Source organism: Molossus molossus, unplaced genomic scaffold (assembly GCF_014108415.1).
Source record: "Molossus molossus isolate mMolMol1 unplaced genomic scaffold, mMolMol1.p scaffold_m16_p_10, whole genome shotgun sequence".
Taxonomy (NCBI): domain Eukaryota; kingdom Metazoa; phylum Chordata; class Mammalia; order Chiroptera; family Molossidae; genus Molossus; species Molossus molossus.
Window position 1 is genome coordinate 4,937,554 of NW_023425345.1, and position 18,359 is coordinate 4,955,912.

Here is an 18,359-nt window from a genome sequence, read left to right on the forward strand (position 1 = left end):
CTCCGCGAGCCCCCCACGCGCATGTGCAGCCCAGCCCCGGAATCTACCACCGAGAAAGTGGGGGTGCCCGGCGCGGCGGGGTCCACTACACGAGCCTTCGCGAAGCACCACAAACGCGCGAGGACTACCTTCGATATAACAGATAGATTCCACAAAGGGGTCACCTTCTGGAGTCACTTAAATGTCCCTCTGCTATAGGACAGGACGAGGAACTACACTCACCCTCCCCACAGACCAATTCATTTGGTCTCCCCAACCCAGGGGGCCGTCACCTTGGTAACCGCGTCCGGCAGTGGCTCGCGTTGGTTCCATTGTTGTGGGAAAGGGGGACGCGGTGGTTGCCTGGTGAACGCCGGGACTCACAGTAGCAAAATGGGCGTCTCCCTGCTTGCCCCCCCTAGACCACAAAGCAAAGGGCCCCCCTTCCTGGTGGATGTGGGGGCAACAGGGGTCGCCTGTCTCATCCAGAACTTTTGCAGGGTCCCCTGAGAAACCCGTGACCGAACCCGCCCCGAGTTCGTCGGACTCCGCGGAAGCCTTCAGGTAAGACCCACAGAAGAACGGTGACCCCCACCCCCCACCCCCTGCCGAACTCTCATCGGTTTTTACAAGCAGGGGAAACTGAGGCTCCGTCCGCTTCAAGGTCTCACAGTGAACAAGGGGCAGAGAACTGCTCGAAACTACTCGAAATCAACTCTCGATCTCTCTCAAGTCTTAACACAGTGTGTTAGTTCCATTTGATGAAGAAAGTCAGGGGCACTCGGGATATTTACTGGGTGCCCAGTGGGTGCCCTGGCAGGACTCGTGGGTCTCCTGCTCCAAGTGTAATTTTCTTCCAAGTACACCTCACTGCATTGAAAAGGGGAGTTCCATGTCCTAGAACCAAAATCTGCACGGTCTAACCCTTCTTGTTCAATGGAAATATATTATGGACCATATGTCGTTTAGAATGTTCTCATAGCCATATATAAAAAAAATTTTTTTTAAATTAATTTTAGGGAGAGAAGAAGGGAGAGGGATAGAAACATCCATGAGAGAGAACATCCACTGGCTGCCTCCTGCATGCCCCCCATTGGGGATTTGGCCCACAACCTGGGCATGTGCCCTGACAGGGAATGGAACTGGTGATCTCTCCATTCTCAACCACTGAGCCACACCAGCCATAATAGCCATATTTTTAAAAGTAAAAAAAAAAAAAAAAGTCAGGTGATATTAATGTGAATGATATTTTATTTAACTCCAATGTCTCAAATGTTATCATTTTAACATATACTCAATATATTAAAATTTGTACTGCTTCATTTTAAAATGAAAATGAAAAATTTAGTTCTTCAGTCACATTAACCAAATTCCAAGGGTTTATGTGTCACACGTGGTTAGTGGCTACTGTGATGCACAGGTCTAGCCTTTTCCAACCTTTCTACCCTTGCTCCCCTCTGCTTAGATGGTGTTTCCCCTCCCCCTTTATCTAATTCTTATTCTTCCTTCAAGTCTTGGTTGTGTTGACTAGGTCAGTGCCCTCTATTATGTTATCTCATAGCACTGTGTGCCTCCCTTCAAAGAAGTGGTCAGAGTTATCATTCACAATTACTTTAAAATAATTGATTATCACATGTCTCCCCTAGTAGACATAAAGCTCCTTTAGGACAGGAATCCAATCCTGTTAGCTCCCCATCCTATCCCCATAGGAATATACCGCTGGCTTGTCTTAGGTACTCAGTAACTAGTCATTGAACTACTAAAAGTTAAACTGAACAAAAGTCAACCTGTTTAAGTTAAAACATGTTCACTTTAAACAGGGACATTCCATTTTCGGCTGCCAGATATGTGCTCCGTGGGGGCAGGGTGTTTATTCTTTTACTCATCTACCCTCAGCACATAACACAGTGCTGGGCACAGGGTAGATGTTCAATTAAGTTAGTTCTCTCCACTGTCCTTTTTTCCTCCTTAAATACTGACAATAAAAACTTACCATGTTTTAGCCCTGGCCGGCTCAGCAATGAGAGCGTAGGCCCGCAGACCAGAGAGTTCCTGCTAAGGGCAGGACCTAAGTTGCGGTTTGTCACCGCCCCTGTTAGGGTTGTATGGGTGGCGACCGCTAGATGTGTCTCTTTCACGCTGATGTTTCTCTCTCTCTCTTCCTCACCTCTCCCTCTCGCTCTGTCTCAAGATAAATGCAAAAAAAAAAAAAAAAAATGCCTTCAGGTGAGGATAAAAAAAAAAACAACTTACTATGTTTCAGAGAACACTTATCTTAAAATGATATGATGAAAAATTTAGAAGGGAACAGAGTATCTTTTTAAACATTTCTCTTAACAAGTGTAATATTCAGCCCTGGTTGGCGTGCTCAGTGGTTAGAGCATCAGCCCATGGACCAAAGGGTCGTGGGTTTGATTCCTGGTCAAGGGCATGTACCTGGGTTGTAGGTTCTGTCTTCAGTCCTGGTTGGGGTGCATGCAGGAGGCCACCGATCAATGTGTCTCTCACATTGATGTTTTTTTGTGTTTTGTTTTTTTTTTTTCTCTCTCTCTCTCCCCTTCCCTCCCTTCCAAAAATCAGTGGAAAAAATATCCTCAGGTGAGGATTAAAAAAAAAAGCATAATATTCAATTCTCCCATTAGGCATGAGTAATAATGTTAAGCTAAAGCAAGAGGCTTTGTGACAGGGTCACCCTAAGGCTGGCTTCTCAAAGGACTTGTAGTTTGCCAGTCATGCTGAGGAGCAGGTAGGAGGAAAGTGAGAACCCTTACAATGCACCTATGTCCTCTCTCCCCTCTCCCCTCGCCTATTTAGCTAGGAGCAGCAGGCTAGGAGCAGGAGGGAGAACGAGTATGGGCCTGGGGCCTGGGGCCTGGGGCCGCTCTTCATATAATCCAACTGATTTGGGATTGCCCAAAATGGATAGCTTCTTTGGACTAGAAAAGAAGTATGGTGAGTGAGTCTAAAATGGAAACAAATATTGAGTGAACCTAATCCCTAAGAAGTAATTTGCCTAATGGAGAAAACTGTAGAAGCAAATAATTCTAGTTGGACAGAATTCTGGACTTCATGGAAGACAGGTGGTACTAATTGTCTGGAGTAATTCAAGAAGGTTTCCAAAAGATGTTATCACCTGGGCCGAGCTTTCAAAAGAGGGAACAGTGCATGCAAAGGCATAGAAGCACAAAGCATAGCACGGCAGGGTCCAGGAAGAAGTCAGTGGGGCAGGCATGTAAGGTACACACATGGCTGGGAGAAGAGGGCAGAGCAGAAGGCATGAACAGAAGGGAAGAGGAAAGGAGACTGTGGTGAAAGGGCACCTTGGTTAAGTTCTCTACCAAATTATACCTTTTCTCTCTCCTTCCATTATATATAAGCTTCTTGAGGGCAGATCTCAGTGTTTTTACTTCATAACCAGGCTTCTATTACCAGGCTCTGGACATGAAGGACCCACAGATGGCAGAGATGAACAAAAAGCAAGGACCCAGGAGAGCAGCCTGGCCATAGTGTTCTAAATCCAGGAGGAAGGGTAGTGATGGGGTCCGTTTTCTGAGAAGGAGCAGAAGCCATGGGTAGATCAGGACCTTCGTGCTGAGGAGATGCGCCTGTATCATGGAATAGCATCTGAGAGCTGAAAAAGGTCTTTGGAACCTCCTCCATATCTTGGACTTTCCGGGTGATGCTCAGAGAGACAAAGATTTGATTTGATTTCTAATTTGGAAACTTGCTTGCTGGGTCATCTGGAGCCCCAGCATTTTTAGCACCTCAGTCTCCTTATTTTTATAGTTTTATTTTTAATTGATTTTAGAGAGAGGAAAGGAGAGAGAGAGAAATATTTATCAGTTGCCTCCCGAGTGTACCCCAGTTGGGGGTTGAACCTGCAACCTGGGCATGTGCTCTGACCAGAAATTGAACCCACCCCCTCTTGGTGCATGGATGAAACTCTAACCTCACTGGCCAGGGCCACCTCTTTTTTAAATTTTTTTTCCCTTTATTGATTTTAGAGAAGAAATGAGAGGGAGAGAGAGATAGAAACATCAATGAGAGAGAACATCGATTGGCCGCCTCCTGCATGCTCCCCACTGGGGATCTGACCCACAACCCGGGCCTGTGTCCTGATCAGGAATTGAACTGGCGACCTCTTGGTGCACGCGTCGACGCTCAACCAATGGGCCACACTGGCCGGACAAGTCTCCTTATTTATTTATTTTTTTATCCTCACCCGAGGACATTTTTTTTTTGCATTTATCTTCAGATAGTGCAGGAGAGAGAGAGGGCAGAAGAGAGAGAGAGAAACATCCACATGAGAGAGACACATCGAGTGGTTGCCACCCACATGACCCCAACCAGGGCCGGGGACAAACTGCAGCCAAGGTACATGCCCTTAGTGGGAACCGAACCTGGGACTCTCTGGTCCTCGGGCCAATGCTCTAACCACTGAGCAAAAACAGCCAGGGCCAAGTGTCCTTATTTTTAAAACTACAGTTGCCCCTTGAACTTACCATGGATTTTTTTCAATCAATACATACAGTACTTTAAATATTTTCTCTTCCTTTTGATTTTTAAATAATATTTTCTTTTCTCTAGAGTACTTTATTGTAGGAGTACAGTACATATATATAATACATATAACATACAAGGTATGTGTTAATTGACTGTTCATGCTATTGGTAAGGCTTCCAGTCAATAGTAGGCTACCAGTAGTTAAATTCAGGAGTCAAAAGTTATATGTGGATTTTTGACTGCATGGTGGTACCCCTGCCTCATCTCCATATTGTTCAAGGGTCATCTGTACAGCAGTTTTCATCAGGGTTGGGGGGTGGGCATCAGCAGGTAGAAAGAAAAAGTGTGTATGCCTTGAAATCCTCAGTTGACCATGGGCTTCTCAGACAAAAGCCTCTATTCCATCAGTCCTACTTGCCAGATGAGCATGCTTGCGCTTTCTAAGATAGTTCTGTGCTACTTGTGATTTCCAGGAGGCTGGTTGAACAGAGAACAAGATCAGAGTGAGAATGAGATGCTTTTAAAAGTGGAAACTTACTATTTGTCAGTTTACAAGAAACTGGACAGTGGCTTATTTCAGGAAGATGGAAGTCATCAATGTCATCGCCTTGCCAGTGGTGCCAGTGGGTGAGCACCTGGCTTTCTCACGTGTTGCAAGTGCCACGAGGAAGAATGTGCAAGACAGTCCACCCTGTATCCTTCTGTGGTGCTGTTTACAATCGAGACCAAATACACCTGCCGCAGAGGTGTAACCTGTGCAAAGTTTATAACATGCATTTCTTATTAGCTCGTTCCATATATTCATTACTTTTTTCATTAAGTTGTATTTGCCCTCTAAAAGAATTTGAGACTGTGAAGGATTATTTGACTTGAATTTGTTTCACTAAGATCATCAGAAAGAGCTCAAAAGGAAGAAGTACTGGACATATTTGTTGAAAGAATCAGGAAGAAGAGAAAAAGGCTCATTTTTTTTCATTGTCTCTTTCTTTCCCTTTTACCTTCCAAAGAATTAAAATTATAGCTAGCAACTAAAAAGTCATTGTTCAGCCCTCTAGCCTCAGAGAAGTGAACTTAAGACCTAATTAAAAAAATTTTTGTTTGTTTGTTTTTGCATTTATCCTCAGATAGTGCGGGAGGGAGAGAAGGAGGAAGAGAGAGAAAGAGAAATACGATATGAGAGAGACACATCGAGTGGTTGCCACCTACACAACCCCAACCAGGGCAGGGGACAAACTGCAACCGAGGCACATGCCCATAGCGGGAACCAAACCCCGGACTCTCTGGTCCACAGACTGATGCTCTAACCGCTGAGCCAAACCAGCCAGGGCTAAACATTTTTTTTTACTCCAGTCGACCTCACCTCTTTTCACCTGCCAGCCCTTTTTCTTGGGCTCAGAGTTTGCTCCTTCTGGCACCACCCAGGCTCTCAGCATCTTACTTCTCTAGTCCTGCCTTCACTGATCCTCATCTTACTTCTCACCCTGAACTATATCCCAGGAACCCACAAAATCCCATCTCTGGAGGACTTAGAGTTCATCTCGAAAATAACCCTCTCAGGTTATAAATAACCGCAGGTCTTTCCATGTCATAAAGAGCTCATTAACCTTCAAGTCATGCTGCTGCCAGCCAAACTGCATGCACCCCTCCAAGTCCCCGCCTCTCCCATGCCTCTAGAAACCCTTCTGAAGATGAGCACGTGTGATCCCATCAGGATATGCTTCAAAGTCTCTCTTTCCTGGGCCTTCTCTTATGCTCCCTCTTTCTTCTTAATCCCACACTCATCTCAACCTAACTAACCCATTCGATTTTTCCCGTCCCTCCTTGGCATCTTCATTTGTCAAGTATACTCCAACTTGTAAGAACACTTGAGGGTGATGGAAGAAAGCGTGAACCTTGCTTCATGTGAAGGTGAAGAGAGGAGTGATAGGATTATGGGGCTTTTACAGAGGATATATCCTAGACAATTGAAGCTAAGACAGAAAGAAAGTCAAATGTAGAGAGGGTTTGAAAATGGGCCATTGAACTGGACAGAGATTTCAACAGGGATAAATAAGGTTGAGATACACTTTGATGCAGTTATCTGTCACCTAAAAATCTCTCTTAAAGGAATAGTCCAAAATATGAAAACAGTACTCTGTGTGAATATGTGTATAAATAATTTGCAATTATTTATAATTGCAAAACGTTATAAACAATTTAAGTATTCAGTAGGCAAGGAACAGTTAAGTATTAATGCATATAGATTCATATAATGCCATTTAAAATATTATGAAGATGTCCTGGCCGGTTTGGCTCAGCGGTTAGAGCGTCGGCCCGCGGACCAATGAGTCGCGGGTTCGATTCTGGCCAAGGGCACCCACTTCGGTTGCAGTTCTTCTCGGGCCCTGGTCGAGGTCGTGCGGGAGGCAGCTACTCAATGTGTCTCACGTAGATGTTTCTCTCTCTCTCCCTCCCACTCTATCTGAAGAAAAATGCAAAAATGTCCTCAGGTGAGGATTAAAAAAAAAAAAAAGGTTGTTAGGGTGGTAGCATAATGGATGCTTCTTTTTATATTTTCTAAGATTGTTAGAATATAATTTCATTTATAATTTATAAAATAAGTTATTTAAAAGAAGATAAAAGAAGTGTTGAATATCTGGAAAGAAATTAAGTGGAGAGAGCACAGAGAAGGAGTGAGCCTCTGTCCTTGCCAGACTAGCTCCATCCTGTTTCTGTGCAATCACCACCCAGAGAGTTTCCTTAGCAGACTCACTTCCCAGCGTGCCTCATTGGCTCCATCGAACAGGTGAACCAAAAGATTGCTGAAATAGACCTGAGGCCCAACCTGCTGGACAGCAGCCTGGTGAGTTATGGGTATTGGGGCTGAGGCTAGGCTTCCAGGAAGGAGGGGCTCTGGAGGCCCCTTCATTTATTTGAAATTACCTTTACCCAATAGAGGTCTCAAAGATATATTTTTTAATTAATGAACTTTATTTTTTAGAGCAGCTTCATGTTTACAGCAAAACTGAGCTGAAAGTACAGAGTTCTCGCATCCCCATTCCCATACATACACAACCTCCCCATCGCCACAGTGGTACCTTTGTTATAACTGAGGAACCTATATTGGCACATCATTATCACCCAAAGTCCATCCTTTACATTTGGGTTCTCTCTTTGTGCTATATATTCTGTGAGTTTGGATAAATATGGATCAACATGTATCCACCTTTGTAGTATTATGCAGAATCGTTTCGCTGTCCTAAACATTCTCTGTGCTGTTCATCCTTCCTCCCCCAGCCTTTGATAATGACTGATCTTTTTATTGTCTCTATAGTTTCACCTTTTCCAGAAATGTCATGTAGTTGGAAGCATACAGCATTTAACCTTTTCCGACTAGCTCCTTTCACTTAGTGTGCATTTAAGCTTCCTCCATGTCTTTAATGGCTGGATAAGTCATTTCTTTTTGGTACTGAATAATAATCCATTGTCTGAGTGCACCACAGCTTATTTCCCCATCCACCTATGAAAAGACATCTTGTTTGCTTCCACATTTTGCCAATCATGAATAAACTTGTGATAAACATCCATGTGCAAAGTTTTGTGTGGACATCGTTTTCAGTTCATTTGGGTAAATACCAGATATCATGATTCCTGGACCATATATTGAGTGTGTTTAGGTTGAAAGAAACTGCCAAAACTGTCTCCCAGAGTGGCTGCAACATTTTTCATTCCTACCAGCAATGAAGGAAAATTCTTGTTGCTCCAAATCCTTATCAGCATTTGATGGTGTCAGTGTTCTGGATTTTGACCATTCTAATTGGTATATAATAATATCTCATGGTTTTTTTGTGTTGTTGTTTTTTTTTAATCCTCACTGGAGGATATTTTTCTGTTTATCTTCAGATAGAGGGGGAGAGAGAGAGAGAGAAACATCGATGTGAGAGGGACACATCGACAGGTTGCCTCCCACACGGCCCTGGTTAGGGACGAACCGCAATCCAGGTATGTGCCCTTGGCCAGAATTGAACCCCTGACTCATTGATCAGTGGCCCAACACTCTAACCGCTGAGCCAAACCGTCCAGGGCTGTCTTAATTTTAAATTCTCTAATGATATGTGGCAGTAAACATCTTAATATGCTTACTTGCCATCTATATTCTTTAGTGAGGTGTCTGTTAAGGGCTTTACCCATTTTTTAATTGAATTGTTTTCTTGTTGGATTTTCATAGTTCTTTGTATATGTTGGACAACAGTCCTTTGTCATGTGTGTCTTTTGCAAATATGTTTTCCCAGTTAGTGGTTTGTGTTCTCCTTCTCTTGACATTGTGTTTTGCAGAGCAGAAATTTTAATTTTAATGAAGTCCAGCTATCAATTGTTTCTTTCATCTATCGTGTCTTTGGTGTTGTATCTAAAAAGTTATGGCCATACCCAAGGTCATTTAGGTTTTCTCCTGTGTTACCTTCTAGGAGTTTTATAGTTTTGCATTTTTTTAATCCTTACCCAAGGATATTTTTCCACTGAATTTTAGACAGAGTGGAAGGAGGAAGAGAGGAAGGGAGGGAGAGAGAGAGAAATATCAATGTGAGAGAGATATTGATTGGTTGCTTCCCACATGACCCCGACCAGGGCCAGAGATCAAACCTGCAACCCAGGTATGTGCCCTTGACCAGAATTGAACCCACAACCCTTCAGTTCGAGGGCCAAAGCTCTAACCACTGAGCAACTGGCCAGGGCTAGTTTTGCATTTTATTTATTTATTTTAATCTTTTTATTTATTTTATTTATTTATTTTTTGCAGCTTCTTTTTTTTTTTTTTTTAATTTTATTTTTGTTACAGATGTTTCTCCTTTTTTACCCCATTGACGCCCTCCTCCCCATCCCCGGCTTTATTGTCCATGTCCATTGGTTATGCATACAAGCATATAAGTTCGTGGTTTATCTCTTTAGTTTTGCATTTTATACTTAGTCTGTGATCCATTTTGAGTTAATTTTTATAAAGAGTATAAGATCTGTGTCTTGGTTTATTTATTTTGCATGCAGATATCCAGTCGTTTTAACACCATTTGTTGTAAGACTGTCTTTGCTCCATTGTTTTGCCTTTGCCCCTTTGTCCAGTTCAGCTGACTATATTTATGTGGATGTATTTCTAGGCTCTCTGTTCTGTTCCATTGATCTATTTGCCTGTTCTTTGGCCAATACTACACTGTCTTGATTACTATCATTTTATAGTGAGTCTTGAAGTTGAGGAATGCCAGTTCTCCTTCAATAGTGTGTTTGCTTTTCTGAGTCTCTTGCCTATCCATACAAACTTTAGAGTTAGTTTGTCAATATCCACAAAATAACTTGCTGGAGTTTTGATTTTAAAACAAGAATGTCACCTCTGTGATTTTTTAAAGATAATTTTAAAACCAGAAAAAAGAGCCCTGGCCAGTTTGGCTTAGTCGTTAGAGAGTCGGCCCACAGATGAAAGAGTCGAGGGTTTGATTCCGGTCAAGGGCACATACCTCGGTTGTGGTTTGTCTCCGGCCCTGGTTGGGGTAGTGTGGGAGGCAACCAGTTGATGTGTCTCTCTCACGCTGATGTTTCTCTCTCTCTTCCCTTCCCACTCTATCTGAAGATAAATGGAAAAATATCCTCAGGTGAGGATTTAAAAAAACAATAATAATAAAACCAGAAAAAAGAATGACACTGTCCTCCCAGAAGCAGGGTCTGGTACCTTTTTCAAGACTACCTAATGTTGGCATGGCTCCCTCAAGATGCCAGTCAGAACCGGGATGGGGCTAGTAAAAGCATCTTGGTCCTCAAATAACCTAGAGGAAGGGACCCCCTTGTCTGCCCTTTCTGCTCCTGTGCCCACGCAACTGGTCAGATCTGTCAGATGCTGACTGCCTACTGCCAATAGCGTCCATCCCTGGGCTACGCTGCCCAACCTCTGTTGGCTACAGTTTGCCCTGCCCCTTATACACTAGGCCTTGACTGTGTCGCTGCTTCTCCTGTGTCAGCACCTAAGGCCAGATTGGTTTCTCTAGCCTCCGTCCCGCCCTGCTGGATGGCACCTAGCACAGTTCCTGGTGAATGAGAAGTGCTCAAAAGATGTGCACTGATGGACGAGTGAGCCACCTCCTACTGAGGCCCAGGTCCTCCTCCTGGTGTCTTATTTCTGTTCCTTCTCTCATGCCCTAAGTGTGGGTCTCCCTCCAGGCTCCGGCCAGGAGTCTTGCTTTGCTTTTTTTCCAGTCTCCCTCCAGAGCTTTGTGCCCAGCCCTACAGTTTCACCATTCACTTCAGTGGTAGACACGTTCCTTCCTCTCTCTACCTGTGGGTCACTACCTCTGCTGGAAAGGCTTTCCCAGCCACTCCTTCTGGGCACACTCCTGTCATCCTGTCCCGCCTCATGTCAGCACCACTCACCTCTTGATCACCAGCTTCTCCCCACTCGTCTGTGAGCCCTTGCAGGGCAGGGACATTGTCACTGCTCACTGCTGCATCCTCACTATGGACATAGTGTTTGGTTTTTAGTAAGTGCTCAGGAAGTATTTATGGAATGAGTAACGCATTTGCAAATTGTAGCTTCTCACCTGCATTTCAGTCTCCCAGCTACCTAGAGGAGTGATACTAAGAGGCAGACTTTTTACTGTACTGTTTGCTTTTGTACCATGCACCATGTACCATGTTTTTAAAAATTTTAATAGAGAACTATTCAGGAGCCACTATCAACAATTCCAAAGCAGACCTAAGGAATATGCCTCTCTAATAAATCTGAATATCTGAATAATCCCCCACGATGCTTGTCATCAGCCAGGTTTGGGAGTTGCCTTCTCAGGAACATTTCCACTAGAAGGTCCTGCTGTCACCTCAGATGCAAACTCAACCCAATGCTGGTCTCATAATTTCCCCCAACTTGCTTTTCTTCCAACATTCAACTGTCCTTTCTGTCAACGTTCCAAGGTCCTGACACTATTGGCTCTAGTGGCATCCTGGTAAGGATCAGAGACCTTGCTGTTTTGCTGTATTGACACCCAACCACCAATTCATCCGTCATGTCTTATCCCTGTATACTAGAGCAACAGTGTTGTTACATACCCTACCAATGTGACCCCTTTCCCCACATACACCCACTTGCACACATTCAGGCGGAGGAAGGTTGGAGAGGCATTTCACAGTTTAACAAGCTAATTGACAGAAGCCCCATCATTGCCCCCAGTACTCATGTCTCACCTCTTTTGGGCTGTCCTTTGTGACTGCCACAGCTCACACTAATCCCACTTAATTGAGCCCTAAATTTAGCAGTTTAATTGTTCCACAGGTGTTGACTTGGCTAACGGAATAGATTATAAGTTCCTTGAGATCAAGAACACAGAATCCTACTTCTTTGCTAACTTTGTTATCTGGGCACCATGGGCTCAGGGCTGACAATCTATACAACTTGCTGAGTCATGTACATTCATTTTTCTTTCCTTCCTTTTCAGGAGGGAGTGGGGCTTGGAGAGGAGGAGTCAGAGATCAAGAGAATTTTCTTGAGATGATCAATAATAATAGTTACTCTTTATTGAGCAGCTCCTAAGTGATAGCCTCTGTGCTTGGGTTTAAAGATGCATTAAATACTTTGTAGCTGATCCTTGTAAGAACCCTGGAAGGTAGGTATTATTATCCCCTTTTTACAGAAAGATTAAACAGTAGCTTGTAACCTGTGGAGCCATGATTGGAACCACTCCAAATCCTACGCTCCTCAGGGGTGTAGCTCAGAGGTGTAGCCAGGAGGAAGAGCATGGTAAGAGAGGGCAGGGCTGGGAGATGTGTTAGTGGTGACACTCAGGGACATGAGGTCTGTGGCCACCAAGATTCTACCACCTAGGGGAAGATGGCAGAACATTGTTACAAACTTTGCTCCAGACTTTTGCACCCCAACAGAAGAAATGGCTTAGTCCCTGACCCCGCCCTCCACCAAGATTTGCATCAGCCCCTAATGCCCATTTCTTTTTGGTTTTTGAAGGCAGTGGAGAGATTTGAGTTGGAGAAGAAGGCTTTAAGCGAGAAAAGTCATGGCAGCTCAGGAAACAGAGGCAAAAATCCTTTCTCATAACCTTGATGGTATTTTTGTAGGGTTTGGTTTTTTAATATATAACATGCATTGAGTAGGAATGCAGAGCTTCTGATGAGGATATCTTTGCAATCTTCTGAAGGAGCCTTAAATCTGACTTCTTGACACTGGGCAACAAAGGAGGAAAGGGCAGTACTATTCAGAGACCACCTACTATGTGCCACACTGCACCAGGTCCTTTCATATGTACCCCTGTTAAATCTTCATAATGCCCCAACCTGTAAGGTTGGTGCCACTGAATATATTTTATAGATGAGGAACAGGCTTGGGGGGAAGGGAGGGCTTAATAAGTCAGCCATACGGGTGAGATCTAGTGAGACTGATAATTGTATCATCAGGCAGTTCAGGTTAAACGAAAAAATCACAGTTATAATTACAGCACGGTGGTGGACAGACCCCATGGTTACTCACATTCCATTTCTCTTCTTCTGCAGACAAAAGTAAAAGAAAATTGCCACATATTTGCAGTGGCGTAGAATCCAGGAATGTCAAATCTATCATTAAGAGGGTAAGAGATCCTGGGTCTGGGTCTGATTTCTGCTAGGCATGAAATCAATTTTATTCCTGGGTGTGCGGGGATAATTGACACCTGGATGGTGATGGTGCAAGAAAATCACAGAATTCCCTTTATAAAGGATTTTAACGTATTTGAATAATGCTAGAATTTCTCATAACACCCTGGAAAGGGTAGAATGGGGAGTGTTCCAGAGGTCATTTTTATGTTTATTTGTAGAACTTAGGTGTTTGCCCTTAGAAACAATGAGTACAGATTCAGCTCACACAGAGCCCCTGTGTCACTCAGCTCCCAGGGGCCATTCACATAGCAGGGCTAGTCTGTCGGTCCCAGCAGACGCCCAAGAGGCTGAGATTCAGGAGTAAGTTACATGACCTGTCCACTATCATGCATAGTTGATGGTAAAGCCCCTTTTCCTGCTGAGATCCTCAGACCCATGGCCAGACTCTCTTCACTCTCTCCAGCCACCACCCCAGTTAAGAGTCTCTTAAGTGTCGGCCTGCGGTCCGGAGAGACCTGGGTTCGGTTCCCGCTAAGGGCACGTACTTCGGTTGCAGTTTGTCCCCGGCCCTGGTTGGTCGTGCGGGTGGCAGCCACTCGATGTGTCCCTTCACGTCGATGTTTCTCACTCTCTCTCCCTTCCTCTCTCTCCCTCCCACTCTACCTGTACAAAAAATGGAAAAATATCCTCGGGTGAGGATAAAAAAAAAAAAAAAAAAAAAAAAAGAGTCTCTTAAGCTTGCTCCTTAAACTACTCAGGTCATATGCATTCGGACCCCTCAGTGTTGGAGAATATGAACGATAGAGCATTGCTGTCCTTTTTTCACCTTTTAGCCTAGGAATTTCCCACACAGCGCGAAGTCCAACAGTGAGAGTCAGCATTGAAACTGCCATGTGACCCATGATGGTGGCCAAGCAGATTTGAATGTCCTGCCCAAAGTGGCACAGCTACTAAATGGTGGAGCTGACATCTGACCCCAGGTTCTCTGACTCCGAGTCAGTGCATTTACTCACTGGGTTCTCCCACTGTCAGTGCCGAGGCCCTGTGCCTCAGTATGTTTCCTGCGGATGTCTTGGTTGATGGTAATTTAAAAAATTTTTATTTATTGACTTCTAGGGAGAGGAAGGGAGAGAGAAAGAAAGAAAGAACGATTTATTGTTTCACTTATTTATTCATTCATTGGTTGCTTCTTATATATGCCCTAACTGGGACCGAACCTGCAACCTTAGCATATTGGGACAATGCTCTAACCAACTGAACTACCCAGCTAGGGCTGGATGATGGTAATTGGTTTCCTCTTTCCACTTTTCTGTATTTTTACATTTTATTTATTTATTTGTGTTAATCCTCACTTGAGGATATTTTCCCATTGCTTTTTTAGATAGAGTGGAAGGGAGGGAGGGGAAGAGAGAGAGTGAAGCATCAATATGAGAGAGACATATTGATTGGTTGTCTCCCTTACAACCCCAACCTGGGCTGCAGATCTAACCTGCAATCCAGGTACGTGCCCTTGATGACCAGGAATCAAACTTGTGACCCTTCTGTCCGAGGTCCAGTGCTCTAACTGCTGAGCCAAACTGGCCAGGGCTATTATTAACTTGTATTTTTTATTTATTTTTTATTTATTGATTTTACAGAGAGGAAGTGAGAGGGAGAGAAAGAGAGAAACATCGACGAGAAAGAACACTGATTGGCCTCCTACATGCCCCCTACTGGGGATTGGGCCCACAACCTGGGCATGTGTCCTGGCCGGGAATCGAACTGGAGACTCTTGGTGCATGGGTCAACGCTCAACCACTGAGCCATACCAGCAGGACTATTTTTAACTTGTAAAAATATAATGGGCCCTGGCCGGTTTGGCTCAGCGGTTGGAGCGTCGGCCTGCGGTACAGAGAGACCCGGGTTCGGTTCTCGCTAAGGGCACGTACCTCGGTTGCAGTTTGTCCCCGGCCCTGGTTGGTCGTGCGGGTGGCAGCCACTCGATGTGTCCCTTCGCATCGATGTTTCTCTCTCTCTCTCTCTTCCTCTCTCTCCCTCCCGCTCTATCTGAACAAAAAATGGAAAAATGTGCTCGGGTGAGGATTAAAAAAAATATATATATATATAAAGGCAGTAGTAGTAGTTGGAAACAATTAACTGTTAATTAAACTATAGCCCATCTCATTAATAGGATAGATGAGAAATTTGAAGACAGTGTAGCAATGTGAGAAATCCAGAGTGAAGTGGATAGAGTGTGTGTGGGGAGGAGGGTGGAAGTGGAAGAGGGCATAGAGGGGATAAATGCTGATGGAGAATTAAAATGAAAAGTATGTGTGGGTGTATGTGTGTATTGTAAAATGAAGTTTCTTATACATATTTGTATACACGTGCTCAAAGCCTGAAAGGGAAAATAGAAATAATGTGAATGGGTGTTTGGTAAGGGGTGCTGGGATCATGAATGCACCCTCATTTTTTTTAAACATTCTATAAGGTTTTATTTTCTTCATGATATAAAGGGGAAGATATCTCAATGTCTTAAACTGTCAAAATGATGCACCCCATTTTTATATTCTGCTTTTTTGCTTCAGAAAACGGCAGATAAAAACCTGCTGGCGGAGCTGTACCGGTACTCACAGTTTAACACTGCCAGGCCGCATAAGCTTCCCAACGGGGTGGACTTCTGTGACATGGTCGCCAATGTGATCCAGTCTGAGAGAAGCCCCCTTAGTGGCAAGGTAAGAAAGAGCATGCAGCTTGCCTCTGTGCTGCCCAGCCATCCATGGGCCTGGCTGTACCCCAACTTTACAACCATCCCTGTGGCAGATGCAGCTGTCCCAGTTTTACACCCCAGGAAACAGCCAGTCAGGGCACTTGAGTAAGGCACTGAGGCCTGTAAGTTTGCAAGTGACTTAACTGAGATTAGACTCAAGCTCATGTTCCCTCCAAAACCTAGATTCTGTCTATGAGAGCACTAGTCTCCAGATCAATTTGATCATGTATGCGATTAGCAAAAAATTTTGAGTACACACCCTCATGATATATGTGTTTTAAAAATATATAATATACATGTTCTGTTGTCCAATACTACACTATATATCAATAAACTTAATTTTTTTCTTAATTAAACATTAGTTAGAATATTTTCTCCCCACACCCCATGGTACACCATGGGTGAGTTGCTCACTGGAGAGCTTGCGCACTGGGTTCCTCAGGGAGGGAGCCAGGGAGTATTTTAAGGCCCAGAAGCATATGTGAGCCAGTGCTGGCCACTCAGGATATGGGGATAGTTGAAGGAGGTGTGGGGAGAGGAGGAAGCCCAGAAAACGGTCTCGGCAGCCCTCCAGCTGTGCCTCATTGCCCTTCACAATTGCACAACTGCGGTTGTCCCCAAAGCAGCTTTGGTCATTATCCCCTCAGCTCCTAACTATTCACCCCATCACTACTGCTTGCTTCAAGCCCTCCCTTTATTTCTCCTCCCTTTCTTTCTCTCCCCCTCCCCATCTTCTTTCTTCCTTCTCTCCTTCCTGTCCTCTTCATGATTTCTCCTTGCTGCCTTCTCTCCAGTTAGGTCTCTAGTTCCATCTGTCTCCTTCCTTTGTCTTGCATTCAGACTTCCTCAGTGATGATCTGTTCGGGCCAGTCACTGCCCAGTATGACAGTGGTGTTTGCTGAAGTTCTACTGCCAGGCACTGGTCTCTGAGCCAGGCAGTGGTCACCCTGGGGTGGGGTACCTGACCCCCTGCTTTCCTCAGCAGAGACGTGGAGGAGCAGCAGACACGGGAGCATCCATGCTTCTAGGACAATGTAAAAAGATGTGTGCCCCACATTGTCATTCGATAGCAAGGAACTGGAAGGCAGTACATCATAGTGGCTAGTAGCTCTCTGGGTTCTAGGGTCTCCTCCTGTAAAATAGAGATAACAACAGTCTCTACCTTAGAAGAATTAATGTAAAATTAAATAACACGTGTATAAAAGCACTTAGCAAGTGCTCAGTAAATCATTAGTTCTAAAAATATGGTAGTTTTTATCATCAATGTTATTAAAAAGTTTAATGATCAATAATAGAACAGTATAGTCATTGTTGGTGTATATGTCATACTTAGCCATTAAAATGAATGTTTTTGAAGAGAGTATCTTAACATGCTATACTATGTTGTTAAATAAAACATACCAGCATATAAATGCTCTACAAACAATGTTATATAACATTGCATAGGAAACCGGGGCGAAACTGTACATGGCTATTACCAGTGTTCTCTGTGTGATAAGATTATAGTTTGTTTTCTTTTAATCCTCACCCGAGGACATTTTTCCATTTTTTGTTCAGACAGAGTGGGAGAGAGAAACATCGACGTGAGAGAGACACATGAGTGGTCGCCACCCACACAACCCAACCAGGGCCGGGGACAAACTGCATCCGAGGTACGTGCCCCTAGTGGGAACCAAACCCGGGTCTCTCTGGACCGCAGGCCGATGCTCTAACCGCTGAGCCAAACCGGCCAGGGCAAGATTATAGTTTTTTTCCTTCTTTTTCTATAACTTAAATGGATTGTGTGTTTCATGGATCCGCTGTTCCTGCATGACCTTTCAACCTATGCCCTTGCTTACCCTGGACAGGCCTGCTTGCACAGCCACGTGTGTTCACGTTCCATTTCCTGTGTGGGTAGCCCCGAGGACAGTGACTACTATCCCACTTTTGAATGTTTCCTTAGGCCTTAATCCCAAGAAAAACGGCCTCTCTTGGAATGCTTTTAGCCTTATAACTGTGCCATTTCCTGCTTTTCTTTGGTTTCCAGGAAACTGAAGGAAAATTTGTACCTTGCCTTTAAAAAAGGACCCTCTTCCATCCTATTCAGGGGCCATCCCCAACTTTCACTTGCCTTCTCAAATCCTCTCCTCCATTAACCCCTCTCCACCTTTTCAGCAGCCTCTGCTTCAGAGAATCTGGAGGCCATCATTAGGCCATGAGCTCCATGAGGACAATAGTCCTGTGCACCTTGTTCAGTAGCGAGGCCCAGCTCATCACTGAGTGTCACCTGGGACTTCTTGGAAGAGCTGCCCACACTTGCTGGCTTCAGTTCTCACCTCCATTCCTTTTTCATGCCCACACAGTCTGGTTTCCTACCCTCCCCCATCACTGAAAGTGGGCCAGGTCAATCCACCAATAGCTCTCATATTGCCAAGTAAAAAGAATGTGTTTCTGCTGTCATCTTACGTGACCTCTCTGTACAGTTGACCCACAGGACAACTCTCTGCACTTTGACATTTCTCCTTCCTCGATTTTTGTGGTAGCACCCTCCACC

The 18,359-nt window shown here is 44.3% G+C and overlaps 1 protein-coding gene across 1 annotated transcript in view; it reads left to right on the plus strand.

The window, feature by feature from the left end:
• Positions 1-5,006: 5,006 nt before the first annotated feature.
• The window catches only part of FAM227A (family with sequence similarity 227 member A), a gene marked incomplete at its 5' end in the record, with an annotated part of 63,606 nt that continues 50,253 nt past the window's right edge, over positions 5,007-18,359 (plus strand). Inside the window, 5 exons of the mRNA XM_036250771.1 lie at positions 5,007-5,175; positions 7,242-7,324; positions 12,455-12,524; positions 12,997-13,070; positions 15,645-15,791. Of these exons, the coding sequence (XP_036106664.1) occupies positions 5,007-5,175; positions 7,242-7,324; positions 12,455-12,524; positions 12,997-13,070; positions 15,645-15,791 (543 nt within the window). The remainder of the gene's footprint in view (positions 5,176-7,241; positions 7,325-12,454; positions 12,525-12,996; positions 13,071-15,644; positions 15,792-18,359) is intronic.